This window comes from Lepeophtheirus salmonis, chromosome 9, assembly GCF_016086655.4.
Source record: "Lepeophtheirus salmonis chromosome 9, UVic_Lsal_1.4, whole genome shotgun sequence".
Lineage (NCBI taxonomy): Eukaryota > Metazoa > Arthropoda > Copepoda > Siphonostomatoida > Caligidae > Lepeophtheirus > Lepeophtheirus salmonis.
Window position 1 is genome coordinate 25993404 of NC_052139.2, and position 11297 is coordinate 26004700.

The following is an 11297-nucleotide window of genomic DNA, read 5'->3' on the forward strand; positions in this document are numbered from 1 at the left end:
GTTGTGAACATAGATATATAATGATGTGGAGAAGAAGTTGACGTCAATATTTTTATTTTTGATCCTCTCTCTATTTACATTTGATTTTAATTTTCTTTCTGGGAATCTAATCGAATGATAATCTTTCTCAACAATTAGTCCTGCTTCAGAAGAGCCTCCACTGATTGGGCGATGGCGAATATTTATAGCTCAACGAGATCGATGATTGGTGAATATCTCCTCGCATGATATGACATCAAGTACCTGTATAACGTATATCTATATTGTGTATCCTAGGATACGTCTGGTTCAGGGCTGTCAATCTGACAGGCGTCGACGCAGATAAGATTGCCTTTGATGAAGTTCAATTTAGCTTTATCAAGTAGTTCATCAATTAAGAGCATGGAACATCTAAATATTTAGTATTCACTAGTGGATTTGCTAATGAAAGACGTATGGTAATACTGATAATTTTTTGGGTGGGTGACACAAGTTTAGGTCCTTGTTCGACCAGGAGTAGAATTAAGGATCGCAATAATAGTAATTCTTGGCAATGTCCTAGGTTATTATCTACTCCCCCTGGCCACAACTGTTTGTTGCTCATATAATGAAACGTAATGTTGGCTAAGATGATCATCTCAAAAACATTCTTCAAATTGTCAGGGCTACTATTAGTGTTAATCATTGATGTCACGAAGGGATCGATTTCACCTTCCTTAATGACCGACAAGTGGGACTGGACATAATGCGAAAATATGAAATTTTGCTTCTATGCATAAAGGGATTTAATACCGACATTACGATGAATATATATATATATATATATGAGGATAAAAGTGCATGGAATAATCATTGAAGGGATTTTTGGATTTTCTTTTTTCAAGTTAAAAATCCAATACAATTCAGACAAAATTATTTTTTCAAAATTAATTGAAAATATTAAATAATTAGGACAAAATATTTCAAAAATCCATAATTATGTAGTCTTAAAAATTTAAAAATCCATAACTACATAGTCTTAACAATTCAAAAATCCAATGCTATTCAACCAAAATAAAACTTCAAATATAAAATTTTGGAAAAATAATTTTAAAAATATAAATGTTTTTGAAAAAAAAGTCAAAAATCTACAAAAATTTACAAACATAAAATTTTACAAAAATTGAGCTTTAAGTTTAAATTTTTTTCAGAAAAAAAAATCCAAATTATATATTTATTGACAGGAAATTAATTATCTTCAAAAAAATTCAACTAATTATGATTTTTTAGTAAAAAACAATAAAAAATCCTTAATCTGCGTGAGGCATTTGTTTTTGGATCGATTAAAGAATCTTCTAAATCCAGGATGGGGCAATAGATCTTGTTTTGTAAAATCAGGCTGTAAAAGTAGTTTTTATTCTTGGGGCGAGATTCTACAATAACATTCAATTGCTCCCATGTGTTGGAGTACGGATGCACGTGCTTTAGCTGTTGAAAATAAATATTATCAAAAATGATTTGACAGAATGTTTTATAAAATACAAATAGATAACGTAGTAATTGAAACTATTCTGACTCCCCTTATTAATTCTTACCTAGTACCTTAAAATGGAATATAAGCGTGTCTAAGAGCTATTACAGATAATAAAAAACCCGCTTGGATGCCTGTTATCATTCCAAGGGTATTGAGCAACAGACTGTCTGCCCTAGTTTTCTTCAACCCAACCCAGAGTTTCAGGCACTGGGACATAACTAAATTTAATGTAAAGGCGCCTAGACATATCGTGTTTTTATATTATGATGATAAATTATAAATAATTATATGTATATTAAGTGAGAATGTTCCAAAATGCCGATTTACGGAGAGGAAAATATTGCACAATATGAAAGTACTTTCTATTCATTTCTAACCTAATTTTTTTTCAATAACTATAATAAATTGTCTGGAGAAAGTAAGAAAATATTCATATACTCAAATTTCATATTATAACATTTAATTGAAGGTATTTAAAAATAATATGTTCTGCACGCTACTGATTCTGTAATTCCTGAAAAATTCATTTAATTCTCCGTAATGTTTAAGATAGTTGTCTGTTATATTATTGAAATATCCTACCTTATTAGATCATAGATTATAGAACATGATTACGGTATCAAAATGTATTTAGGAAAACAGTTTTAAAATGAAAAAAAGATAACTTAAATTTTTTGTAACATACCTATATTGAGGTAAAAAAGAATTTTTGTAGTTTTGATTGATGATATCAAAAAATAGAGTTTCTGTCCATGTGGGTGTCCTTTATAGGTGCCCACACCGTTGGACCTAGGAGGCTGAAATTTTTCATTTTTTTGGTGGGTCTAACCTCAAGTTTTCGACCGATTTTTTTTTTGTCAGTATTAGTTTTTTATCAAGTCCTAACATAGCACTAGTAAAGAATTTAGTAGGATACAACTCAGACCATCTAATTTTCAGTTTTTAAGTTGAATTAACTCTTTTTATCCAATATATGAACCACACCAACTGGTAGCAACTATTTACATTCTTTCATCCCTACTCCTGGGGAGAAAATTCGCTTGGATGGATCTAGTTGCAGTAACTCACCGTCTTGCAACTAAATGAGTGTCTTTTGGATTAGGGATCTTGAACATGATGGTAAATACCTACCATCCAACTTCAACCTCATCAAGTCACAAAAAGAATAATGTGAGAGACTTCACCAAATCTGGATAGAATAGCAGAGTTCATTTGAAGATGTAGGAAGAACAAAGTGTTATGTATTGTCTTTTATGTGTGCTTTTATCTAATGATGTAGGGATTTTGTTTTAAATAGATAGTACCTTTTTATTAATTAGATTTTACGTGTAACATGTTTATAGATTTTAGTAGTTTTGGCTATGTACGGCCTTTTTAGTTTTAATCCCTTAAAGAATAAATATATTAGTGCATGATTGTACCCCGAATCTAAAGGTACTCTTATTGGCTTTGGCTCCGGTCCGTTATTTCCTTCTGTTGGGTAGTGTTCGCAATACACTACACAAAGCATTGGTGATGGTTGCAATAATTAATACTGGAGAGGTTATTGAGACTTGAGATACTTCATAAGTGCTGCTTTGGGAGTTTTCTGCATTATATGCATTCAATGAATAATAAACAAAATTTGCATTTATTCTGAAAAATGTTTACGCAACAATTTAAAAATGTTCTTTATTAAAATATATTTCTAATCAATTGGAAGCAATTTCTTATAAATTTCCCAGGTCATCAATGAAAGTTTAAAAAGGAACTAATTAATATTGCTCATGAACTATACTTTTAAGAAATGAATATCTTTGAAAATGAAAGATATATTGTACAGACATTAAATGATCTTATTTTCTTCTCAAATGAACAAAAGCGTACTTTTTACTGATTCTTATATACAAAGCTACATAAGTTAATATTTTCTTTAAACTATTATACATAACAGCAAAAACAAGAATAATCAAAAACCCTTGCAAAAGTACAGCAACTCTCAGAAAATAGTTTGTTAACTAACAATAAAAATTACAGATAACGATTCGGAGCAGGCTCCCATTCTAAGGCATTTGCCGACATGGATAAGGAGATATTCATCCAGGCTAATGCGTGTTTTAGGGGCCTGTTGGAGGCTTTGTTGAAGCTACAAGTGTTTGGCTCGAGTCATTTCTTATGAAAATGAATTGTCAAATACATTATTCTTAAATTTTCCGGATTTAAAATCTCCATTGAATGTAATTGCAGTCAAAACTAAACTGGAAATGTCTCCTTTCTCTGATTTGTGTATATAATTGTTCTTCTTTTTCTCGTGCACGACATAATTTTTTTAGCATGAGTAATCCTAAAACAAACAAAACTTAAAAAAAAAAAATCCACTCATCTTTTACAAACCACATGTGATACAAAAAAACGAATATAAATAAATGTATACAAATCAGATTATACAGCGCAAGTCCACAGCTGAGCATTGCGAAATGATGTTACTAACAATCATTGCTACTCTACTCCTCACTTTCCATGATGTCTATTCAAGCGGTAAGTAAATGAAATAAGTATAAATCCATTCTAGTATAACCTATTTGTCTTCAGTCAAGCATGCTGAATGTCGCATCGTTTACGATAAATTTCACAGACAGGAAATGGCTTCAAGGAATTTTATAGCAGGGGCAAAGTGGCCCAACAACGAAGTTCCCTACGAAATCAGTTCTGGGTACAGCAGTTCCGACTTGGATGTGATTAAATCCGCAATGAGAGAAATAGAGAGTAAAACGTGCGTGAAATGGGTCCCACGCTCAGGACAAAAGAGTTTTGTCCTTATCAACCCCAGAGAAGATGGATGCTTTGCAGTCTTGGGATATAACCCTAACCGTGGAATGCATGTTTTGAATTTACAAAGGAGTAACGGACGTAGCACATGCATGGTGAGTTAGCATTTTATTAGAAAGGCAGTTTTCTGCACTTACATACGTATCCTTCTTTTCAGATCATGGGTATTGCTGCCCACGAAATGCTCCATATTTTAGGATTTGCTCACGAACAAACAAGACCTGATCGAGATCAATTTGTTCAAATTTATTGGTCAAGAATTAAACGGGATTCTATCTCTAATTATTTTAGAGCCATTGATATTAATGCAAGAGAACGTCCTCCAGTATGTGATCCCAGGTCGACACAAACTTCATTTGATAATTGCTACTCGGGGTTCAAGACGCGTACGTTTGGATTGGAGTATGACTATGGATCTATTATGCACTATGGATTAGATGAGTAATTATTTAAATTATAGCAAATCCTTTAGTATAAAGTTATATTTGTTGAATTTTTAGTTTTACAACCACCGGCCAAGATACAATGAGGGTCCTTAGACCTGTACCCACTGGTATTGTTATCGGTAATAGAAAAGGGATGACAAACTTAGATGCACTTAAAGTAAAAATGCGTTATGACTGTAACGAGGACCCAGAAAAAAAAAAACGACGAGAAAGCCAAGTGTTGGTAGGTAGTTATTTTGTAGTCATTGAACGAAAAACTAAATTCATTATATCAAATAGAATGTAAGGATATTTATAGAGAGTGTCCATTATACAAAAATCAATGCAAGACTAACCAATTTATCAAAGATGGCTGTAAAGTTTCTTGCGGCGAATGCACTGGTTGGTTATTTTTATTTATTTGAAACTATTCACTTTTTATTATAATTTTTGAATCCCTTTCTTGTCTTTAGAATGCTATGACATGTATAGAAATTGTCCTGACATGAAACATCTTTGTGGAGAGCTTGATGCCATTACAAAAGGATGTAAATTAACTTGTAGACTATGTAAGTAAAATTATCTTTAATTACCTTACAATCTTTAATTATTTTAATTAATATTTTCAGGCTAACTTACTATGGATATGTCTATTTGATTATTTACTCCTTATTATTAGAATATTTAATTATTCATACTACAATTTATGTGTAAATCATTGTAATTTATATGAGTAATATTTTCAAACTATATCCTTGAGCAATGTTAAAAATAATATGTACTATGAATCCGCCATTTGATGAACTTTTTAATATTAAGGCTTACAATAAAGGAATCTGCACAAATTTGCCAGGTTTTTGAACCTACTTTATTTATGTTTGACAATACTATATATTAAAATATGGGGAGATGTATTTTTGGTATAAATTGGAAAGGATCTAATATATATTTTCCTTTCAACTGTAGTCCTGAATTTACTCTGACATGATTTGAAGCAGCTGGCTCTACCTGTTGTGAACATAGATATATAATGATGTGGAGAAGAAGTTGACGTCAATATTTTTATTTTTGATCCTCTCTCTATTTACATTTGATTTTAATTTTCTTTCTGGGAATCTAATCGAATGATAATCTTTCTCAACAATTAGTCCTGCTTCAGAAGAGCCTCCACTGATTGTGCGATGGCGAATATTTATAGCTCAACGAGATCGATGATTGGTGAATATCTCCTCGCATGATATGACATCAAGTACCTGTATAACGTATATCTATATTGTGTATCCTAGGATACGTCTGGTTCAGGGCTGTCAATCTGACAGGCGTCGACGCAGATAAGATTGCCTTTGATGAAGTTCAATTTAGCTTTATCAAGTAGTTCATCAATTAAGAGCATGGAACATCTAAATATTTAGTATTCACTAGTGGATTTGCTAATGAAAGACGTATGGTAATACTGATAATTTTTTGGGTGGGTGACACAAGTTTAGGTCCTTGTTCGACCAGGAGTAGAATTAAGGATCGCAATAATAGTAATTCTTGGCAATGTCCTAGGTTATTATCTACTCCCCCTGGCCACAACTGTTTGTTGCTCATATAATGAAACGTAATGTTGGCTAAGATGATCATCTCAAAAACATTCTTCAAATTGTCAGGGCTACTATTAGTGTTAATCATTGATGTCACGAAGGGATCGATTTCACCTTCCTTAATGACCGACAAGTGGGACTGGACATAATGCGAAAATATGAAATTTTGCTTCTATGCATAAAGGGATTTAATACCGACATTACGATGAATATATATATATATATATATGAGGATAAAAGTGCATGGAATAATCATTGAAGGGATTTTTGGATTTTCTTTTTTTCAAGTTAAAAATCCAATACAATTCACACAAAATTATTTTTTTCGAAATTAATTGAAAATATTAAATAATTAGGACAAAATATTTCAAAAATCCATAATTATGTAGTCTTAAAAATTTAAAAATCCATAACTACATAGTCTTAACAATTCAAAAATCCAATGCTATTCAACCAAAATAAAACTTCAAATATAAAATTTTTGGAAAAATAATTTTAAAAATATAAATGTTTTTGAAAAAAAGTCAAAAATCTACAAAAATTTACAAACATAAAATTTTACAAAAATTGAGCTTTAAGTTTAAATTTTTTTCAGAAAAAAAATCCAAATTATATATTTATTGACAGAAAATTAATTATCTTCAAAAAAATTCAACTAATTATGATTTTTTAGTAAAAAACAATAAAAAATCCTTAATCTGCGTGAGGCATTTGTTTTTGGATCGATTAAAGAATCTTCTAAATCCAGGATGGGGCAATAGATCTTGTTTTGTAAAATCAGGCTGTAAAAGTAGTTTTTATTCTTGGGGCGAGATTCTACAATAACATTCAATTGCTCCCATGTGTTGGAGTACGGATGCACGTGCTTTAGCTGTTGAAAATAAATATTATCAAAAATGATTTGACAGAATGTTTTATAAAATACAAATAGATAACGTAGTAATTGAAACTATTCTGACTCCCCTTATTAATTCTTACCTAGTACCTTAAAATGGAATATAAGCGTGTCTAAGAGCTATTACAGATAATAAAAACCCGCTTGGATGCCTGTTACCATTCCAAGGGTATTGAGCAACAGACTGTCTGCCCTAGTTTTCTTCAACCCAACCCAGAGTTTCAGGCACTGGGACATAACTAAATTTAATGTAAAGGCGCCTAGACATATCGTGTTTTTTATATTATGATGATAAATTATAAATAATTATATGTATATTAAGTGAGAATGTTCCAAAATGCCGATTTACGGAGAGGAAAATATTGCACAATATGAAAGTACTTTCTATTCATTTCTAACCTAATTTTTTTTCAATAACTATAATAAATTGTCTGGAGAAAGTAAGAAAATATTCATATACTCAAATTTCATATTATAACATTTAATTGAAGGTATTTAAAAATAATATGTTCTGCACGCTACTGATTCTGTAATTCCTGAAAAATTCATTTAATTCTCCGTAATGTTTAAGATAGTTGTCTGTTATATTATTGAAATATCCTACCTTATTAGATCATAGATTATAGAACATGATTACGGTATCAAAATGTATTTAGGAAAACAGTTTTAAAATGAAAAAAAGATAACTTAAATTTTTTGTAACATACCTATATTGAGGTAAAAAGAATTTTTGTAGTTTTGATTGATGATATCAAAAAATAGAGTTTCTGTCCATGTGGGTGTCCTTTATAGGTGCCCACACCGTTGGACCTAGGAGGCTGAAATTTTTCATTTTTTTGGTGGATCTAACCTCAAGTTTTCGACCGATTTTTTTTGTCAGTATTAGTTTTTATCAAGTCCTAACATAGCACTAGTAAAAATTTAGTAGGATACAACTCAGACCATCTAATTTTCAGTTTTTAAGTTGAATTAACTCTTTTTATCCAATATATGAACCACACCAACTGGTAGCAACTATTTACATTCTTTCATCCCTACTCCTGGGGAGAAAATTCGCTTGGATGGATCTAGTTGCAGTAACTCACCGTCTTTCAACTAAATGAGTGTCTTTTGGATTAGGGATCTTGAACATGATGGTAAATACCTACCATCCAACTTTAACCCCATCAAGACACAACAAGAATAATGTGAGAGACTTCACCAAATCTGGATAGAATAGCAGAGTTCATTAGAAGATGTAGGAAGAACAAAGTGTTATGTATTGTCTTTTATGTGTGCTTTTATCTAATGATGTAGGGATTTTGTTTTAAATAGATAGTACCTTTTTATTAATTAGATTTTACGTGTAACATGTTTATAGATTTTAGTAGTTTTGGCTATGTACGGCCTTTTAGTTTTAATCCCTTAAAGAATAAATATATTAGTGCATGATTGTACCCCGAATCTAAAGGTACTCTTATTGGCTTTGGCTCCGGTCCGTTATTTCTTCTGTTGGGTAGTGTTCGCAATACACTACACAAAGCATCGATGATGGTTGCAATAATTAATACTGGAGAGGTTATTGAGACTTGAGATACTTCATAAGTGCTGCTTTGGGAGTTTTCTGCATTATATGCATTCAATGAATAATAAACAAAATTTGCATTTATTCTGAAAAATGTTTACGCAACAATTTAAAAATGTTCTTTATTAAAATATATTTCTAATCAATTGGAAGCAATTTCTTATAAATTTCCCAGGTCATCAATGAAAGTTTAAAAAGGAACTAATTAATATTGCTCATGAACTATACTTTTAAGAAATGAATATCTTTGAAAATGAAAGATATATTGTACAGACATTAAATGATCTTATTTTCTTCTCAAATGAACAAAAGCGTACTTTTTACTGATTCTTATATACAAAGCTACATAAGTTAATATTTTCTTTAAACTATTATACATAACAGCAAAAACAAGAATAATCAAAAACCCTTGCAAAAGTACAGCAACTCTCAGAAAATAGTTTGTTAACTAACAATAAAAATTACAGATAACGATTCGGAGCAGGCTCCCATTCTAAGGCATTTGCCGACATGGATAAGGAGATATTCATCCAGGCTAATGCGTGTTTTAGGGGCCTGTTGGAGGCTTTTGTTGAAGCTACAAGTGTTTGGCTCGAGTCATTTCTTATGAAAATGAATTGTCAAATACATTATTCTTAAATTTTCCGGATTTAAAATCTCCATTGAATGTAATTGCAGTCAAAACTAAACTGGAAATGTCTCCTTTCTCTGATTTGTGTATATAATTGTTCTTCTTTTTCTCGTGCACGACATAATTTTTTTAGCATGAGTAATCCTAAAACAAACAAAACTTAAAAAAAAAAAAATCCACTCATCTTTTACAAACCACATGTGATACAAAAAACGAATATAAATAAATGTATACAAATCAGATTATACAGCGCAAGTCCACAGCTGAGCATTGCGAAATGATGTTACTAACAATCATTGCTACTCTACTCCTCACTTTCCATGATGTCTATTCAAGCGGTAAGTAAATGAAATAAGTATAAATCCATTCTAGTATAACCTATTTGTCTTCAGTCAAGCATGCTGAATGTCGCATCGTTTACGATAAATTTCACAGACAGGAAATGGCTTCAAGGAATTTTATAGCAGGGGCAAAGTGGCCCAACAACGAAGTTCCCTACGAAATCAGTTCTGGGTACAGCAGTTCCGACTTGGATGTGATTAAATCCGCAATGAGAGAAATAGAGAGTAAAACGTGCGTGAAATGGGTCCCACGCTCAGGACAAAAGAGTTTTGTCCTTATCAACCCCAGAGAAGATGGATGCTTTGCAGTCTTGGGATATAACCCTAACCGTGGAATGCATGTTTTGAATTTACAAAGGAGTAACGGACGTAGCACATGCATGGTGAGTTAGCATTTTATTAGAAAGGCAGTTTTCTGCACTTACATACGTATCCTTCTTTTCAGATCATGGGTATTGCTGCCCACGAAATGCTCCATATTTTAGGATTTGCTCACGAACAAACAAGACCTGATCGAGATCAATTTGTTCAAATTTATTGGTCAAGAATTAAACGGGATTCTATCTCTAATTATTTTAGAGCCATTGATATTAATGCAAGAGAACGTCCTCCAGTATGTGATCCCAGGTCGACACAAACTTCATTTGATAATTGCTACTCGGGGTTCAAGACGCGTACGTTTGGATTGGAGTATGACTATGGATCTATTATGCACTATGGATTAGATGAGTAATTATTTAAATTATAGCAAATCCTTTAGTATAAAGTTATATTTGTTGAATTTTTAGTTTTACAACCACCGGCCAAGATACAATGAGGGTCCTTAGACCTGTACCCACTGGTATTGTTATCGGTAATAGAAAAGGGATGACAAACTTAGATGCACTTAAAGTAAAAATGCGTTATGACTGTAACGAGGACCCAGAAAAAAAACGACGAGAAAGCCAAGTGTTGGTAGGTAGTTATTTTGTAGTCATTGAACGAAAAACTAAATTCATTATATCAAATAGAATGTAAGGATATTTATAGAGAGTGTCCATTATACAAAAATCAATGCAAGACTAACCAATTTATCAAAGATGGCTGTAAAGTTTCTTGCGGCGAATGCACTGGTTGGTTATTTTTATTTATTTGAAACTATTCACTTTTTATTATAATTTTTGAATCCCTTTCTTGTCTTTAGAATGCTATGACATGTATAGAAATTGTCCTGACATGAAACATCTTTGTGGAGAGCTTGATGCCATTACAAAAGGATGTAAATTAACTTGTAGACTATGTAAGTAAAATTATCTTTAATTACCTTACAATCTTTAATTATTTTAATTAATATTTTCAGGCTAACTTACTATGGATATGTCTATTTGATTATTTACTCCTTATTATTAGAATATTTAATTATTCATACTACAATTTATGTGTAAATCATTGTAATTTATATGAGTAATATTTTCAAACTATATCCTTGAGCAATGTTAAAAATAATATGTACTATGAATCCGCCATTTGATGAACTTTTTAATATTAAGGCTTACAATAAAGGAATCTGCACAAA

The 11297-nt window shown here is 31.4% G+C and overlaps 1 protein-coding gene and 1 pseudogene across 1 annotated transcript; both read left to right on the forward strand.

Moving 5' to 3' along the window:
• Window positions 1–3859: 3859 nt before the first annotated feature.
• Window positions 3860–5570, forward strand: LOC121124430 (astacin-like metalloprotease toxin 3; annotated as a pseudogene).
• Window positions 5571–9608: 4038 nt separating this feature from the next.
• On the forward strand, window positions 9609–11297 carry LOC121124437 (low choriolytic enzyme-like). Its single transcript, XM_040719588.2, is given in 8 exon segments — window positions 9609–9739; window positions 9794–10125; window positions 10188–10471; window positions 10531–10657; window positions 10660–10696; window positions 10753–10854; window positions 10926–11021; window positions 11082–11297. Coding segments are annotated over 8 exon segments (1095 nt in total). The 5' UTR covers window positions 9609–9627; the 3' UTR covers window positions 11087–11297.